The 18764-nt window shown below is 39.9% G+C and overlaps 1 protein-coding gene across 2 annotated transcripts; it reads left to right on the top strand.

Moving 5' to 3' along the window:
- The first annotated feature begins 1012 nt into the window (after positions 1–1012).
- On the top strand, positions 1013–18570 carry pals1b (protein associated with LIN7 1, MAGUK p55 family member b). 2 transcript variants are annotated; one of them, XM_056363157.1, is made up of 14 exons: positions 1013–1220; positions 4625–5103; positions 5804–6012; positions 9072–9149; positions 11728–11835; positions 12462–12623; positions 13392–13469; positions 13563–13746; positions 15003–15071; positions 15234–15305; positions 16008–16169; positions 16450–16652; positions 16957–17067; positions 17518–18570. In XM_056363157.1, the coding sequence occupies exons 2-14, from the start codon at positions 4776–4778 to the stop codon at positions 17692–17694; spliced, it is 1941 nt and encodes a 646-aa protein (XP_056219132.1). In that variant the 5' UTR covers positions 1013–1220; positions 4625–4775; the 3' UTR covers positions 17695–18570. The 2 variants fall into 2 exon arrangements, with proteins under 2 accessions (XP_056219132.1, XP_056219131.1); XM_056363156.1 differs by having other exon boundaries at positions 11716–11835.
- The last annotated feature ends 194 nt before the right edge of the window (positions 18571–18764 follow it).

The following is an 18764-nucleotide window of genomic DNA, read 5'->3' as shown; positions in this document are numbered from 1 at the left end:
AGAAAAGAGGTTAAGCACAGAGGTGTCTGAAAGGATTAACCTAATAGAAAATGCAGCAGGAAAAAGGCAGCTTCAGGCTTTGGTGAAGATATTTCTGAGGCAGTATGAGATTAGACAGTTTCTGTTCTGCTCTGCAAGGTGAAATGACAGTAGATCCCATTAGCTGGTGATGATTAATAGTGCTGTGACAAGAACTTAGTTAAATTCATCTATGTGAATGTGTATAAAATGCGTGGAATGTAAGGGGATCAGTGTGAAGATGACTGTGGAAAATAACGGCAAATTTTTCATACCCTCAAGTGCAATAAGTGTATGTTTATTAAAAGATACTCTGACAGAGTAACAAGAGCTTTACTAAGCATTTTATTTATAATTTTCCCAGAGATACTTCAACCTGTTTAGGCCATTAGGATAAAAACTACATGGCAGGATGATTAGTGATTATTGAGGTGTAATGATGGCAAAAACATTTAAAGGCCCCATTTGGTTTTTGTTTTTTTGTTGTTTTTTTGTTTGTTTTTTTGACTGTAGACAAAAAGTATGCATTTTGTGTTACAAATTCAGATACGGATACAAAATATACTCAACAAATAACTTAGTATTATTATAGATTAGCTACATGGTATTGAACAACATGAATTTATACATAAATGCTTTATAGAATATATAAGGACAAATCCAATCATATGATATTGCTATTCTGAAATGGACCATTCTACACAATGAGTACTTTTACTTTTGGTACTTACTGCATTTCGATTATTATATTTACGTTTAACCTCAATAAAAATTTTGAATTCATAACTTCTGCTTGTAGTATTTCGACAGTGTGGAATTGCTACTTCAGTAAAAGCTCTAAAGCTGTAATAACAGCTAAAAGAGTACTATCACCCTTTCATATCTGAAGTACTGACTGCAACTTGGGAAATATAGTAATTCTGTGTCTGACGGAGAGGGGGTGCTGTAGAGTCGCAGTGTTGCCAGGGCGACGACTCAAAACACTAGGCGCAGTTTCTCAGCAATGGCTACAAGTGTCCCGACTATGCCTGGACAAAACTCACTGCAGCGGTTGAATGTGGTCCCGTAAAGACCGACCGAGAGAGACCTTCTGCTTTTCCTGGCCACCCTTGTGTGAATAGAACCCACATTTTCAAGGCGTTGGATTGTAAAGGAATAACCGCTTCTGACCCAAACCCATTCAGGTTGTTATCTTTGAAGTGGTGAGTACACGCAGTCTGTTGTTGTGGGACAGCAACCGTTAAGCTACGCAGTTAGCGGTACCAGGCTACTAAGCTAGGCTCCTTGCTATTGTTACGTTGATACAAGTCCAGTACAGTGGTTTTCTAAACGTGTGTAACATTATTGGATCGGCTGTTGTGTGTGAATGTGCCACAGCGTTGCTCTTTCGTAAAGTTGCACAAAATAGATACTTATTCTACATATTTTTAAAGTCAAAGTTGGTGCAGTTTTTCCGGTGACTCACGATGAAGTACGCCTGCTTTAAGTTAATTTAATTACCTCAAGCCAAGCCATGAGCTTCTAGTTGTTAAACCACAGAACTATGACTAATGAATTAGAATATTTTCTGCTTTCTCCCTCTGGATGCATGCATGTAGCTAATTATAGCCAGAGATCTGGTGTTGGAGAGTAAACCCACCCTAACTCATTTTACCCATCATTTGGCTAAGTGGCTTTCAGTGACTAGCTCAAATAAAGTCTGGTAGACATGGAAAGTAACTAATTACAACTAATCTAGGTGCTGTAGCTGCCCTGTGATGACATATGAAGTTGAGAAAAATATCCTAAAGAAAAGATGGGTACCACATTAAGGCCGATCACAAAATCAGAGCTAGATTGGTTTAATTGTCTCTATATTAGAATGACTATATTAAGTATGCCAGTGTAGGCCATGACCATGTCACAGCTAACCATAGTAACTGTTATTCACCCAAAGTAGCCTTCAGCAAATATGTTTTTATCTACTGAAGTATCTGTATTAATATACTCTAAACTCTGAGAGTTTTTGTTTTCAACACACATTACATAGACCTTACTCCTTCCAAATCATTGTATTGCATATAAGTCAAGTAACAGAACTGCTATCATAGGAGGATATTCTTGTGCTATTTTCACTCATGAATTCTTGATTTATTATACGTCAGAGTGGGTAGCATCAAAGCTGATCTACAACAAGTTGAAGTAGGACAGGTTTATTTTTTAAAAATGTAATACAAGTCCTAGTTTACCCAATTTTAATTTGAACTGTGCTGAGATCCCTTTCATTTATCTGAGCTTGTACCTGTGTTCAACCCAAACCCTCTTTACTTTGTAAGTATTTTGTATTTTTGGCCTTCTGTTGCCACGTCACCCTGTTCAGTTAGTGGGCTTGCTGATATGAACATTGCCATCATCTAATTTGACATCACATGTCTCTGTAATCATGCAGTGGCCCCAAACTCTAACTCTAACTGACACCAAACTTTTCACAATGCCTCTTGTGTTTATGTCTCAGTGGGTGTGTGCACTTCCAGTTATTCTCATTCTTCTACCCACATCCCTGTGTCCCTTCCCAGCATCCCTCCAAGTGCTGTTGTGGCCACTGAGCTAGAGTAGAGCATGAGATCCCAGGCTTAATTAAGCCCACAGGAACAGATGGCCCGCTGGCAGTCTCTACTGTTTGTCAGCCATACACGGCCACTCTAAACAGAGCTAAATGCTTCTGCAGGGGAGGGGTTTGGAAGCTTGGACCAAGAGCCGAGGGGATAGACCTGCCAGACGTAATTAGCTGTGGGAGGTAGGTAGAATAGGGGGAGGGCTGCCATGTGGTGGTAGGTGACATGAGTGTATGACTGACTATATGACATGAGCCTCAAAGGTGACTTTCATTGACTGTGTTTATTGTTATAGTACCTGAGGGGTTTTCTCTATGCACACAGAGAGATGTCTCTAACTGGTAAGTAGTAGTAGTAATGAGGACTTTTTCTAACAAAATGTGCAGACAGGTTTGTAGGAAACCTGAAATGTATTTAAGACATGGCATGTTGGCAAAACAAAAGCTAAGCCTCTGCATGGTATTTACACAGAAGCTAATGTCATTATGTGAACGATGAAGACATACTTATGGCTTTCTACATATATATGCTCCTTTTTGGGCCTGCAAAAATCACTTTGTCTCTGAACTGAACTGATTGAAAACTGAACGAGCATTAACTCCAAATCATACTACCAATTTGCTAATCCAGATTAATTCACGTAGCATCCTTGAAATAGATTATAATCCACACCAATAACAACCCTGGCAGGTCAGGTAGTAGTAGCAGGTGTGTCATGTATCACATTCCAATGTTATATCTTCATCTGGCCATCCGTACGCAGGCTACAGATGGATGTTTCGATTAAGCTGTTCATTGGGGACAGGTGTATCCAAGCAAATGGCTGGATGAGGCTGAACTGAAGGGATTTCAGGTGACTGAGGCCAGAGAGCTTTCCATGTTAGGAGTTAGATTAGTGGTATGTTAGAAAAGAGGAGGTAGGAACAAATGTTGGTCCTGATCAACAGGCAGCCAGTTCAAGGAAGAAGATGGTAATATTAACATATATTACAATAAAACAACTTGTCAGTGTGACTGTGAGTTTCTAAAATACATTAATTTATTGGTAATTCAGAACTTTAAACTGATCTTGACACAGTGAGTGAGAGTCAGAATTCAAACAAGTTACACTATGTATCTATTGAAATAGAAATTAAAGAAGTGACATTCAAACCAAAATTATGGTTGCTCTAACTAAGGACAACTGCCATTATCTGTTAATTTGCTGATTTGCTGATTATTATTATAATCTTGGCTATAATCTTTAAGTGTGAAGTCTATACTTGAAAACTTGAGAGAACAGTGAAAAATAGTTGAAAACCGAAAACAGTCCCAAAACTCTTAAGCTGTTCAATTCAATATAATGTTAATTTTAAGAAAATGTGCAAATTCACATATTTAAGAACACTGTAACAAATTAATGTTTTGTGCCTTTGCTTAAAAAATTACTGAGTAATGAATCAGAATTAATCAATTATCAATAGTTGCTGTAATTTTTCATCGAACAACTAATCAATCAATAAACCAGTAATTTTCTCTCTAATATAGAATTAATTAAATTCCCGTAGACTATACAAATTGATCCCATAAATATTTGTGCAAAAATACAATGTATGTGAGAAAATTATGACAAAAATAAAGTACATATTTTGGAAAATGAAATAACCTCAGATTCATCATTCACAGTCTGTAAAGTATAACACAGACTGTGAATATGATGACAACCGAGACGAGGCTCTAGAGTGTTTATTGAGCTATCAATCACTCTGTCAGAGTAGCAGCCAAACTGATGTATATCTTATCTGAGAATAAAACCCTTTAACTTCTGTCTGTACTTTACTAAGAATGCGATAAAAGTGAAAGTTAATTAGGGATTTTTTTATCTTTATTTTTCACACTTATGATCATTTTTGCTGTGTCCTCTTTAAAGAATTAACTATATATATATTTTTTTTTTTTTTCTTTTTTTTTTTAAAATAAAAGTTGTTTGAAAACAACAAGAGAGATCCATTTTCACTCTGTTTGTGTTTCAGGATGACAGATCACAGAAAAAACATAAAGGTCTACATCCTCCGCTGGAGAGCTATGGCTCCTGAGTTGAGCGGTCTCAGCACCAGTGCCTCTTAACGCCCAAGCAGATCTCAGTAAACACTGTGGTTTGAGCTGTAAGCTGCTGCAGCAGGGATGATAACATCCCATATGAACGGTTATGTGCAAGAGGCCTCTGGTCAGGCCAAGATCCACAGGGAAAGGGCCGTGGACTGTCCAGGGGAGGAAAGTAGCCTTGTCAAATCTCCACACAGCAGTGCCCACATGGAGAGGATCCAGCACTACCAGGAGGAGCTGAAGAAGAGGAGAGAGGAAGACAGCAGGGGGAAGCATGACATCGACCCCAACGCTTCACTGAGGCTCAAGAAGCTGTCGCAGAACCCCAAGGTGGGGATTGACAATCCCACCTTTGAGGGAAAGGAGAAGGCCATTAAAGACACATGTTCACAGGATCCTGTAGCTGGTGAGTTGAGAGGAGGGAAGGGTTGAGGGTTGGAAGGACTTTACGAGGTCAAAGAGGGTGGAAAGGGGAATGGAGGTTACAAAGGAGAGGAGAAATGCAGATAGCAGAGAAGAATGGGGAATTGTGAGGTTGTACAAATTTCTGTGAAAACAAAAGGAGTTAAACAATGACCACTGAGGGGGCAGAGCAGAGGGCAGCAGTGGAGGAGGGTGATGTTTTATAGGGGTTGTCTACCATTTCCACTCATTAGTGTCTTGGTCCCAAATCTGGACTGGGGAACCCATAGGCTATTAATGGATCCAGGGAAATACAATAAATAAGAATAAAATGGTGAACATACATTTCTGTATGATTAATGTACAGTTTTACTGTACTTACTACAGTAGAGCCTGGTTCTGTTGGAGGTTTCTTCCTGTTGAAAGGGAGTTCTTCCTCCCCCTTGTCACTCTTTGTGGGAACTGGTGGGTTTCTCTCTATAATAAAGAAAGGTCTTCACCTTACCCTCTAAAGTGCCTTGAGATACTGTATATTATTGTGTCATTGCATTCAGAGGCTATGCTGTCAGAAAATTAAACCTGGGAGGTGAACAAAAAGCATTCATGTATTAAAGGAGTAAAAACTTCCTGACTATTATTTTGTCCCTGTGTTCCTAAGCATGGCCTCTCTACTGCTTGCCTCAACGTCTGTGGTTCTTTCTCAGAACTGGAGGAGTTGCTGCAGGCTCTGAAGAGTATGCAGCACTGCCTGACTGATGCACAGAGCCAGCAGGATGTGGAGCTGATAATGCAGCTCCTTGCCAAGGAGGACTTCAGGAATGCCTACACAATCTACAGTGCTGTTTCCCAGCAGATGAGCAGAGTTGGCCCCACCTCACCCCTCACAGCACAAGCACAGGATCTCTGCCAGGAGGTACGTATAATGGTCATTTTGAAGAAACTTGTTAAAGCTGAAAACAAAAATCATGTGGAAGCACTTTGACTTTGCGGCAGTATGAAAAAGGAAAAGTAATGACAATTTACATAGGGCTCAGTGGTAACTTTGCTACTACTGCATTGGTATTTGTGAACTTGTTTATACTGCTAGGTTTTATAGTTTTGTAAATGTAAGTGGTCTCTGTTTCCACAACTCCAGGAGAAACTGAGTCAGGGAGAACAGGCTAACTTCTTCTCAGAATAACGAATAACTCACTTTAATATTTTAGGCATTTTTAACCAGGCCACAAAACCAGCTCTGTACCTCATGAGACTAGCGGTGGTCTCCAAAGAAGAGGCAGTTTGTGCAGAAAGGCACTTAGATTGTACTCGCCAATTTGTGGTTTGGACCTTGTTAAGCTTATATTTAGAGGCAAGCACCTCTATGATTAAAGTAACTGAACAAACTCAATGAAGCATGAAAAATCTTTGCTGGTGGCAATGATTAATTCAACAAAGCTGCCCAAAACACAGCCATGCCAGTCTGAATAATTATAAAATGTAAATTGTCTTGTGGTTAACTAGGTGAGAAAAAACAAAAATGAGGGATTTGTGGGATGTAGGCCATGCATGAAAATTGAGGGAGCTGGAAAACAAAGTGAAAACAGGAAGATGGGGGAAAAATTTAAGGTGGAGAATCAGGGTGAAAAGAGGATAAGATGACATTTGAGATGGACAAGGAAGGAACAGGAGGGAGGAATGAAACAAAGTGAAAACAGAGTTTGGTATTCTACTGCTTTGCAAATATATAAAACACCACAGTGTTTTTTTTATTAGATTCCCCTGTCTACCAGTTGCTGTTTCCTCTTTAAATAAGTTGACATTGCTGTCTCCTGAGCCCCAGTGCAGAGAGTGACAGAGCGCAAGAAACCATTTCAGTATTCAGGTTTGAGAAGGTGGGGAATCTGCCACACCTGACTTCCTCGTTGACAAAACACAAGCCAGTTGGTCTCTACCGAAGCAAAGCGACAGTAATTGACTTGTATCCCTGCAGAGCCGAGCCTCCGCACACTGAGAACTTAAATGCATCCTGTCACACAGAGCCCAGTCCCTGTAAAAAGACATAAATTGTGATATGGTTTTCTGTGAATTAGGTAGACGCTCCATACATCTTTGACAAGCTACACCCACAATAGGCACTTCATTAGGATTAGTGTCAACTTTTGATAGGTGTAACATGAGAGAATGTAATACAGGCTTTTCAGCGCAGTCAGACTGGTGCAGTGTGATTTTTAGCTGATGGCTAGATGCGTAAGAGTCAACCTTGTTTTGACAAGACAGGCTGCTATGCGCTGTGTAGAGTTCATTCAAAGGGCGCCAAGCAGCACCGCTACAGAATTGCTATTCCAGTCTTGACAGCCGTGGTTTGAACATACAGAGGTTGGGTGAGATGATCTATTTTGCCTCACACACACGCACAACATGTTGTCTTCCCACACACAGCAAATCACTGTGTGGACTCAGCTTCAGAAGCGCTTAACAACGTGTAAGAGTCTGAGCCACAGTGTGCCTAAACTAAGTGGTTGTGCTGTGTGGCACTCAGATTGGCTAGTGGGTAAACTAATCTCCCAGCAGCCCTTGGTGCTGGCTGAGTGGTGCTGCACACCGTAGGAAGGATCTGGTCGGCCAGAAAAAGAAACTCCAGAGGCTTACAACAGAGTGGGCCGATGTGCTGCACTGCTCGGGGGGAGGGGAAAGTGCGTCACCTTGTTAGTGAGAGCTTCGATTAGTGTAATGGATGAACTAAGCTCTAAACAGGAGACGAAGAGGAAGAGGCAGAAAGACGGGGTAACAGAACACCAAAATGTCAACTGTCACTGTTCAGCAAACAGTCCAAGCCACAAACAATGGCATTTCTCACCAAATGACAACACAAGAACCAAATGCTTAAAATAGAAACATGTAACGGAGAAGACAAGAGCAAGAAAGGAATACAAATGGAGCAGAGTGGAAATTCTGAGAAGTCATGGAAGAGAAGTGTAGTGTGATGTAGTTCAGGCAGGTGCTTTCCAAGTTTGTGCTTGTTACATTTGGTTGAATACAAGTATTGGGTAAGGGTTAGTTTAACATGTTGCTTTACAGCAGAGTGAATATGGAGCACTTTTCTGTCTGGAATGTGAAACCCTACTGTGAGTTACTCGAGGGTAGCCAAATACTGTGTGTGAGTGTGCTGTATATGTGCACACAAGCACATGCATGTCTGTGCACGTTTGCGTTTTTATTTTCATTGCAAATCTGTGAGAATCCAAACTCTTCTCATCATGCAATTTGCTCATTACTGAAGTAACAACAAATGTTTTTTTTATGTACTGTATGTAGGTTTATTGTCTAGGCTGCATATAAATATTTAAATTCTAAAAACATTGTTGTGAAAAGAGGTACCCACACCGAGCAAGCAAAACGAGTACAGTAAGATCACTCAAGGAAAGGTCACTATCATAAGCCACTCATGAGAATTTGGGATATCTTGTGCATCTTTAGCATGTGTAAAAACTGACAGTCTGCCCTAAGGTTTGCACTAGGTAATGGGTCAGTGAGTCACCAAAATTCTAAAGGCTTATCCTCTGAGGACCATTAATGTATTCATCAAATATAATGGTATTCTGATTTTCAGATTGTTAGTGCTGCAGAATCGGCATTATAACCTACCGAACATTAAATCATGCTCTATTGCTACTTTTTAAAATGCTTAAACAGTATGATGGAGAACAGTCAGAACATCTAATTGTCAGAAGTGAAGACTTGAGTTACATCACTTTGACTCAAATCTTTAGTAACAGTTTTACTTAGTTGTCTTAATGTTTTAAGAAAAATTGACCAGATATTTTGATTTTTATTACCGTATATTAAAAATATTCAATTGAAAAATTTAATATTTTAAAATTTGTAATAAACTTTTTATTTCTTCTTTCTTTACTTGGTCACCTGTTTGTAGCTGTTAGTGTCAGTCATACAGTTTACCTCACCATAGTTCTGTGCGTCTGTGTTTCTGTACAGGTACAGAAGATTCTCCAGTCCAGCCATCAGAAGGAGGGTTTGGAGCTCAGGGCTCTGCTCACAAATCCTCATCTCCAGGTCAGATATCAGCTCGCCAGTTGTGACTTATCATATCTCCCCTTGTCTCACAATATCATTATAATCTAACACCAGTAAGGCTCAGGAAGCCTGCAGAGCCTTATAGGCCAACTCATTTATTTAGTTAATATGCTCATAATTGAAATGAAGGAATACCCATTCCAATGGGGTAATTGTTTCTCTTGCAGCTTCCACTAGGAGATCAGTGGTCAGGGTTAAGTATAGAATAGTCCATATACTATCAGAGGTAAGAATAGGACTTACCTATTTACCAGCTCAAAGACAACTGGAGAACAGTTTCACATTGCCACCTTGTTGCCACATGGTACAGTACACTACATCAGAAAAGAATCACAGACATAGAAAGCAGCCACTTCATGAAGCAAGTCATGGTTCGCCTTGAGATTGCAGGAATTTATTGTTTTGCTCAAGGACATCTGGGTAGGGCAGATGCTTGTTTTACAAATTAAATACTTTATGACACATTAATTTTATTATTGGCTATTATTTTAGGGTGTGCAAAAGTCAGATTTTTCAAGGTCATCTCATATTTTGCTCCAAAGATTAATGGAGTTGGTCAAGAGAAAGGCCATTATGTAAATTAGGCTGTAATGTGGGTCAGCTCTCTTGGTAATGAAAAAGCATGATTTGTGCGTTCTTTGCAGCAGAGTGCGTGTAAATTTCCTTTAAATTAATTTTTAAGATAAGACAATGTAAAAAGTAAAAGATCTGACTTGTTTGTGTCTTCTTGTGTGTTTGTGTTGAACACAGCATGCAGCTGTGTAGTACAATTTCTCTGCATTGATACACAGTAGTTTAGACTGATGAAGACCATATTTATGATGGCTTTAGTAAGGTTTATGCTTATGGGTGAAAATACTGTGCTCCTGGCAAAGTGAATTCTCCTCTCACATACAGTAGATGAAAGTTGATGTCAGACAAATTACAAGATGTGTGTTGTTTATCTGTGTTTCAAAAAGTATCTAATATAGAGGGGTCCAAAAGTCAGAGATCCCTTACCCATTCACTTAAATGGGAAAGATTTAAAGTATATGTAATGAATTGTTTGCAAAGAGACAATATCTGTCCTGGAACTACTAATCTGTATTGTCACGCTGGTATTAAGGCAGCCCTGCTGCTTATAGACAGAACTTATGCCTCTGTCCACTTGAGGGACATGCCCTTGGTTGTAATTTAAGCAGGTTTAATGTGGCAGTAACCTGTTTAGTAATGATCTTACTAAGGCTGCTGTTGGCACAACTCAAGAACTGGACAATAAAGATGTTCCTCTCACGCTCCTTCTTTACGGAAATTATCAGACATCACAGACAGGCCACTTCCACAGCTGTGTAAGGAGCCACATTATGAAAAGCCTTACACATTTGATTGTGGTTATCTGTGCATCAATTTAATGGGACATCAGTTTGACATGAAAACATGAAAAGAATCAAACAGATATTCAAGTTGCATAGCTTTGAAGTGGCTTACACTGCTGATGCTCTACATTTGTCAGTTTAAGCTTCAGTGAGTCTTATGTAGAAAAAATTTAGTCACATTATCAGACTGTCATCGTCCATTAGCGAGGCAGTAAGGTGAGAAAAGACCTCAGGTGGATGACTCTGTTGTGATTTTACGGTTGAGGGTCCTGACAAGGGAGCGCCGGGGGTCTGATGTTTGACCCATGTGACCGTGTGAACTACCATTTCTGCAACTGGCCTGTTAACCCCTCCACTGAGTCGGAACCATGTAGCCAGCGGGGGCGGCGTGATGTGATGTGAGCCTGCCTTGTGGCACAGAAAGTGGAACAGATTATGTTGGTTTCTCTGCGGGGAGCCAGAGGATCACATGAGTCAGCCTGTAGACTGCACGGGTAAACAGCCTCATACCCAAAACTAATGGAGACAGGTACGTGTGTGAGAGGAATAGGTCACCCTCAAGTCCACCCCTTTCACCATTTTCTAGGACACGTTATCCTCACGAGCAGGGAAGCCAAAGGTGTTTGATGATTGATGGCAGTGGATCCCGACTCCTAAATGCACGAGGAGATTAAGACGGATTGCGTGTACACCAAAGCTTAGCCTGGCCTCCGGTCTCTCAGGTCCCCTCTGCTGCAGCACAGAGAAACTGATTTGGACGGACGGTTATTAATTGTGGGGTACGGAGCGCTTGTCACATTAAATGAAGTGAAGGAGCAATCTCTGTATTATTTCTGGCTTAGAGGTTGGTTTGCTGACTGCTCTTGTTAAAAAAGATGGGTGGTAGGTTTGGTTTCTGGTAGCAGGTGCATGTCTAAGGGAAGGAGGTTTGGAAACTTATTTGGTATCACGTCTCTATAATTGAACAAGGACAAACCATGAACAATTTGACTGAAAATACTAAATCATTTTATTTCCATGCCAACCATAGGTGTAATAAAGGACAACATTTCCCATTCAGTCTCTCTACCTCACGCTGCCTCCTCCATTATTTCTGTCTGTCTGTGTCTCTGTCTTTTATGTGTGTAAAATTTCTATATGTACGTACTGTTTGTCTCTACGTGTGTCTCTGTATTTGTTTTATGTGGCAGGCACTGATGCAGGCTCATGACAGTGTGGCGGGGCAGGACATGGCAGAGGAAAATGTAACCCAATACCTCGGAGAGACAGTTAAACTGGTGCGGCTGGAGAAGGCCCGTGACACTCCACTGGTAAGATGCCATCATTAATCCTTTTCAGCCACTTGTGCCTACGGTTTGTGTACGTCTTTCTACTTTTTCTCACGGTCTCTGGGCCATTTAAACTGGTTTCTGCTTTATAACTGAACTGTGAACGCTGTAAATCAGCATTATAGAGGGCAAAGCAAAGCTTGAGAAACAAGGAAATGTGGATATAATTACAGTACAATAAAAATTTAAAAATTTCACACGACATTGACATTGAGTTATTTTAACAGAACAAAAAAGCACAAGGATAAATGAAAGACTGAGATATATATGGGTATTCAGCATCACTGAATATTGTGTTATTGTGTGAGCTTTTGTGTCCAGTGAAAGGGTGTCAGTGTACTCACAAACGAACAGGGCAGCAAAATGTGAGCTCCAGACATCCAACTGAAAACATTTGCAGTGGGACAATGGTGTCCACAATATGTGATATGTTTCTTTGTGTTCAAGCTGTTGCCTCTCCTTCTGGTTTTAAACTCGCATCTCTCTGTACAGTGTCAGTCTACAGAATATTATCAGTTTCAGAGGTTTCATTTCATTTACTTATTAATAATGCAATGTGTTGCTTGTCGTGTAACATCATATATGAACTCTGTGTGTGTGGCCGTCAGGGTGCGACAGTACGTAACGACATGGACAGCGTGGTGGTGAGTCGTGTGGTCAAAGGCGGAGCAGCAGAGCGGAGCGGCCTCCTCAGTGAGGGTGACGAGATCCTGGAGATCAACGGGATTTCTTTACGTGGGAAACACGTCAATGAAGTCCACGACTTACTGGTGAGGGCCAGGGGTTTTCCAAATGGTGGCCAGAAACCTCCAGTGCTCTTTTGATTATTTACTGTAAATCATGGGAATTTTACTCTGTTACAAGTTTATTTTAATTTCATGGGGATGGTTTGAGTTTAACTACAGGTGCTTGAGAGTTTTGAAATCTAAAATTGTGTAAATTTGATACAATGAAAGGCATTAGAATTTATTCAGAAATGTACATCCATAGCTAGTGACATTAAGTTTCACACACACAATGCCTATCCACGTATAGATTAATGCATAATTAGTTTGACAAACATGTTTAGCCTCAGAAATTTCATTAGGTTTCCTGTTGTTGGTTGATTCATCCACTATAGGCACACATACTCAAAAACAACATTCTGTCTATCAAGAAGTCTTTTGGAGTTGCAGATAGAAACATTTTTGAGATTGTGTAGTAAAGACAAGGGGCACCAAAGCCACCATATGTAATTATATACACATACATTAATTTTAGGAGATCATTGTAATCTAAACAATAACTAATATTACTGTTGATTGCATTTCTTTTTGCTGTTCCAAATTCAAATGTAATTTAACAAATACCTGAGCAGTTGTTTCTGAATAGATATATAGAATATACAGAATACAAAATATACAGTACACCCATCTGCATAAAACTAAAAAGTGCTAAAAGTTTGAGACCCTAGATAAATATAGTCAGTAAGAAATATTATTTTATGGAAATGCATTCCCCGTCATGTTTAATTCATTGCATCTCATTTTTTCCATCAGCAACAAATGCATGGCACTCTGACCTTCCTCCTCATCCCGAGCTCTCAGATTAAACCTGCCCCACACAGACAGACTGTGGTAAGTCTCTAATGATGTGGCTGTGTGCGTGTGTAAGATTGCCTGTCTGCATCCATGTAACGCCAACCTTGACATTGTAAACCCTGTCCTCAGATGCACGTACGAGCTTACTTTGACTACGACCCCTCTGATGACCCCTTCGTGCCGTGTCGGGAGCTGGGCCTGTCCTTCCAGAAGGGAGACATCCTCCATGTTATCAGCCAGGACGACCCCAACTGGTGGCAGGCCTACAGGGACGGAGACGAGGACAACCAGCCCCTGGCTGGACTCATTCCAGGTAGGGATCGGACTGGGGCTGAATATCAATATTTAATGTTCCGCTTCATAACGGTAGATAACCACTGCAAGGACATACTGCTGCCATTGGAAAAAATCAAAAAGTATTCAAGTATGGTAAAATGTATAATTACGTGTTTGTATGTTTTGTAGTACATATTTTATTTTTGAATATAGTGACATATACATAAGATGGTATGTAAACTACAACACACTGTTCAAACTGTATTGAAAGTAAATTATATGGTATCTCTACATATAATACATACAGCTGTATATTTTACAACATCAACCATTCTTATACATGCTTTTTGCATTTTGCCTGTTTGGTATTTTCATGCCCTTGGCAGTGTATGCTGCTCACAGTTTCAGAAAAGAAGCAACACAACTGGAGTTGAATGCAAACAGGGGTTGTGGGCTGTGGGAATAAACATCAGAGGATGTAGTAGAACCAGCAAAAGGCTGAACTGCCAGAACATCAACAATTATAATGTTTAACAGTCTGTTGTACATGCTACATCCTCATCCTCTAAACCTGTGTTGATTACATTTAACTACAAAAACTAAATGGGTTATGTCTTCGTAAGTAGAATCTGCTCGTACACATAAAATAAACAGTAGCAAAGTAATTGATACTAGCATATCAATTAATGCAAAATGTATAAGTCACACAGGACATATTCCATATTCCTCATAATACATTGCCCAGTTCATTATTAATTCCAGCCCTAGTAGCACATGAGAATACATTCACAGAGAAGTGCTTGAAAATTGTCTGTGACAAATAAATAACCTGGCACTACATGAACCATCCTGGCAGGAAACGCCATCCATCTGGCACGTCAAGCAGATTAGAACAAACACCTAAGAATTATTTGTGATTACTCTTTGACCCAGGCCTTTTGTAACTAGAAGAAAATTAGGTTAAGCACTGGAAATGGAAAGCAGGGCATCTTTTTGTCTGTTCCTCAGCACATATGGAAAGTTTAGGAAGAGTATGAAAAAACATTTCTAGGTGTACAAAAGCTCTGGACTTGTATAATTTGCAATTTGTAGCCACTTAGTACAGTGTTCCAGTGCATTCAGTGGTGCATGTTATCCATCAACTATTATGTGAGACAAATTGTTGAACACAAATCAAAATGTTACAATGCATTTTTAGATAAATATGGGCTTTTGAAATGGAAAACACACTGGGTTTGTGTATCTATATTTGCAATGTTGGGTAGCTGACCTGTTTCCATTTGCTTTTCTCAGGGAAAAGCTTCCAGCAACAGAGAGAGTCCTTGAAGAAAACTATAACAGACAGGAGTAGAGAGCAACAAGGTGAATGGATAATGTTAAAAACAACAGATAAGATCTGCAAACTGAAACATTTTTGCATCCACTGTGACTCATAGAGAAATAACATTTGCAGTGTCTAGGGAAAAAAAGTGAAATGTTAATCAACACTGACAGCTAAATTCTTTTCATTTGTAATTATGTCAGGGAAAATTTGGTATGCAAAGAAAGGCAAGAAACAGAGGAAGAAGAGCACATCGAACTTGACCAAAAACACTGGTAAGTCTCTATCTTTTCTTTTTTTTTCTCGCCGTTTCTTGTCAGCTGCAGAACAAATTGAGATTTAGGTTGCTGTTTTAAGAATGTGCTCCTTCTTCTTCAACAATACCACTGAGAAGCTACACACTTAACCCACAAATGTCTCCTGCTGTCTTTTCTCATTTGCCACATGTGACAGAGTGCTTCCGTACTGGGCAGCTGCCAAGTGTCCACACACTGTCAGTATTAACCCCACACGTTAGCTGGAGTTGACAAGTCCTGTCGTTCTCGCAGCAGCTTGTCCAGACTTGGTGTGTCACAAGTCAGATTAGCCCTGTCTTCACAGACGGGATCAGAGGTGGCCCAGCAGGTGCCTAAATGGTTTGGAGGGTGTTATTAGTTCACACATTTCTACGCGGACACAGACTGCTCACTGGCTGATAGACTGTGGTTGAGTGTTTTATGTGTGTATAAATATGAAGCAGGATGTTGCTGAAAAAGACTGTGGATGCACTGAAAATCTTTCACACTAACACAAATAACACATAATACACATAATATACATAATAGTGTGATATTTTGTCACTCTCCAAATCCTCTTACTCTGACCTTTAACCTGCCTGTGGGGGCGAGAAAGAGGTAAGTGACAAAGCAGAAGAGCTAGAGGGGATTTGGTGAGTTGGTCAGGGATGTTTCATTAAACCCTCCCAACTGTCTTCTCAGATTATGATGACAGCCTGACCTATGAGGAGATGTCCCTTTACCACCAGCCTGCCAATCGTAAACGCCCCATAGCTCTGATTGGTCCTACAAACAGCGGTCATGACGAGCTGCGTCGGAGGCTTCTCTCCATTGAACCAGAAAAGTTTGCTGTTGCGGTGCCACGTAAGTCCACACTTTGTCAAGGCCTGGGGACAGTGTTATATACACAAAGAACGTCTCACAAACGTCTCTGACTCAGTGAAGAATTCAAATTAAGATGAGCTTTTGTCAACTTTAACTGCACAAAATACTCAATGTTAGAGCAGAATATTAGAACTAGGAACACCTTTAGTACTTAGGACCTACTACATGATTTAAATGATTAGAGTGGCCTTTAAGAAATGGCTTAAGGAATGTTGCAGTAAGTCGAGTTAAACTTTTTCCCATCTCTTCTATGACTTAGACACGACCAGAAACTCAAGGATACATGAACGAAATGGGCGTGAGTACCATTTTGTGAGCCGGTCTTCCTTTGAAACTGACTTGGCAGCAGGGAAGTTCATAGAGTCAGGGGAATATGAGAAAAACCTGTATGGGACCAGCACCGACTCAGTCCGACACATCATCAACTCTGGACGCATCTGTTTGCTCTGCCTGCACACGAGGGTAAGAGAGTTGTCACTGTTGGGACAATTGTCAACATTGTCTTTGTCTAACATGTTAATTACAAGTCTCATCTTATCTATGATCATTTATGATCTTAACCATTGTGGCTTGGCTACAACATAATTAAGCTTTTTCATATCTTGAACATAAATCTCAAATCATTTTTCGGGTGATAGAAACTCATTCCTGCTGACTGATAGAGCAAACTTTTTATAGCCAGCTAAGAAGATGCAATAGTAGTGCTTGGTTTGTCCTATTTTTTCTTTTCATGTCATATGTTTGTCCCTGTTCTTCTTCCTGTCAGTCACTGCGAGTGTTGAGGTCCTCCAACCTCAAGCCCTATGTCATCTTCATCGCTCCTCCTTCTCAGGAACGACTACGCACCCTGCTGGCCACAGAGGGGAAGACACCAAAGGTACCCACTGTACAGTCATGCAAAATTGTATTTCACTCTTAAAAGTTAGTATTCATGTTGTAAATGTCATAGATGGTAAGATGCATGCAGTTATTTGCATAACAAACATCCTCAGCAAAATGAAGGTTTAAAGATTTATCACAGAAAAAAACCTTCTCTAGCCAGAGCAAGGCAAGAAGTTATATTTAAATATTTATTTGGACATGTCGCTTAAAATACTGACTGGGTTCAACCTCACAGGGCATACATATATAATACACCAGAAACAAGTAACATTGCATTACATCATGAAATAACCAACAGATACAGAGAACACAATTGTCATATCTGATAAAATATTAATATCATACAGATCATTTTTAAAAATTACTATAGCCTTAAGAACTTACCATTCATGTCCAATACCCTCTCACCTTCTTAAACTGGTCTGTTCTCGTTGTCTGTGCACAGCCAGAGGAGCTGAAGGAGGTCATTGAAAAGGCCCGTGAGATGGAACACAATTTCGGTCACTTCTTCGACGCAACCATCGTGAACATGGATCCAGACCAGGCTTTCCATGAGCTGCGCAGGGTGATAGACAAGCTGGACACTGAGCCACAGTGGGTGCCCACCTCCTGGCTGTGCTAGAGGTCACAGGGTCTCACCGCAACAAGTCTCAGGGTAGAAGAAGGTAAACAGATTTCTGTTCCTGGAGTTTGAAAGAATGAAGGACAGACACTGGTAAATTGTCGCTGGATTTTCACTTGCGCATTTTCCTCGTTTGTAGAGGAGGTGGTTGTTACCACATGATGCAGGGACGGACTCTTTTTGTTTGTTTGTGTGTCTTTGTGGGTGATTTCTTTTTTGTTTTGTTTTTTTTTTTTTATTAAGTTTTCTTGATCTCACAGTTTTATGCAAAGTCATTTATCAAACAAATAGAAATATTTCTATCTTATTTGTAATAGTTATTTATAATTGTAAATATATATTTTCTAGACAAAATATTTTATTGTTGCATTTTGTGTGTGTGACATCTAAAACAGTACACTCCACTGGAAGAGTGTTGATGTCACGATTCTGAAATGGCTTCCTGATCATGCAGTAAGCCAAGATCCGTTAAGGTACCAAACAGAGGAGAAGCTCTTGTGCTAAAGGTCTTCCACACAGAAACACAACGGCACAGTCTGCTGTCACCTGCACAGTTTTGAGCTACTTTCTCTACACCAATCTCAGTATTAGTTTGTGTTGTCTCATGTTTCATTTACCCTATGATAACAGACCGTAAATATAAGGTTTTATCTCTAGCTCGTATCATTACTATCAGTATATCATGCTGAAAAGAACTGCTGACATAGTTTTTTTTTTTTTTTTTTAACCAGTATTGTATGAACAAAACATCCTATCACTTAGTGAACAGTAACTACAGCAAATACTGTATTGCTTCTTTGCAGGGTACTTATTAAGTTATAAGCACAATTCTGGAAAAGTGTTAATAAAATCTGATACTTATGTGAACAAGTGTTACATACTGTATGCATTCATTTATCTACCTTGGAGGGATTTTTATTTCAAATATGTTTGTGATATTGGTCTTATTAGAAAGATGCTTATTAATCCAAGCCTTGCAAATGCCTAACTAATACTGTGGTACATGTAGCATTCTGGTGCAAAATGGTCTGCATTCCTCACGGAGCTCAGTCCCCTCAATACTCAGGCAA

This window comes from Seriola aureovittata, chromosome 19 (genome assembly GCF_021018895.1).
Source record: "Seriola aureovittata isolate HTS-2021-v1 ecotype China chromosome 19, ASM2101889v1, whole genome shotgun sequence".
Classification (NCBI taxonomy): domain Eukaryota; kingdom Metazoa; phylum Chordata; class Actinopteri; order Carangiformes; family Carangidae; genus Seriola; species Seriola aureovittata.
Note: the sequence above shows the minus strand (reverse complement) of the source record. Positions and strands in the feature narration are given on the sequence as shown.

Excerpts from the sequence above, each read along its gene's own strand:
- pals1b (XM_056363156.1), top strand. The coding sequence starts at position 4,776 with ATGATAACATCCCATATGAACGGTTATGTGCAAGAGGCCTCTGGTCAG. Across the intron at positions 11,836-12,461 it reads AGGCCCGTGACACTCCACTG|GGTGCGACAGTACGTAACGA; the intron begins GTAAGATGCCAT and ends TGTGGCCGTCAG. Across the intron at positions 13,747-15,002 it reads CCTGGCTGGACTCATTCCAG|GGAAAAGCTTCCAGCAACAG; the intron begins GTAGGGATCGGA and ends TGCTTTTCTCAG.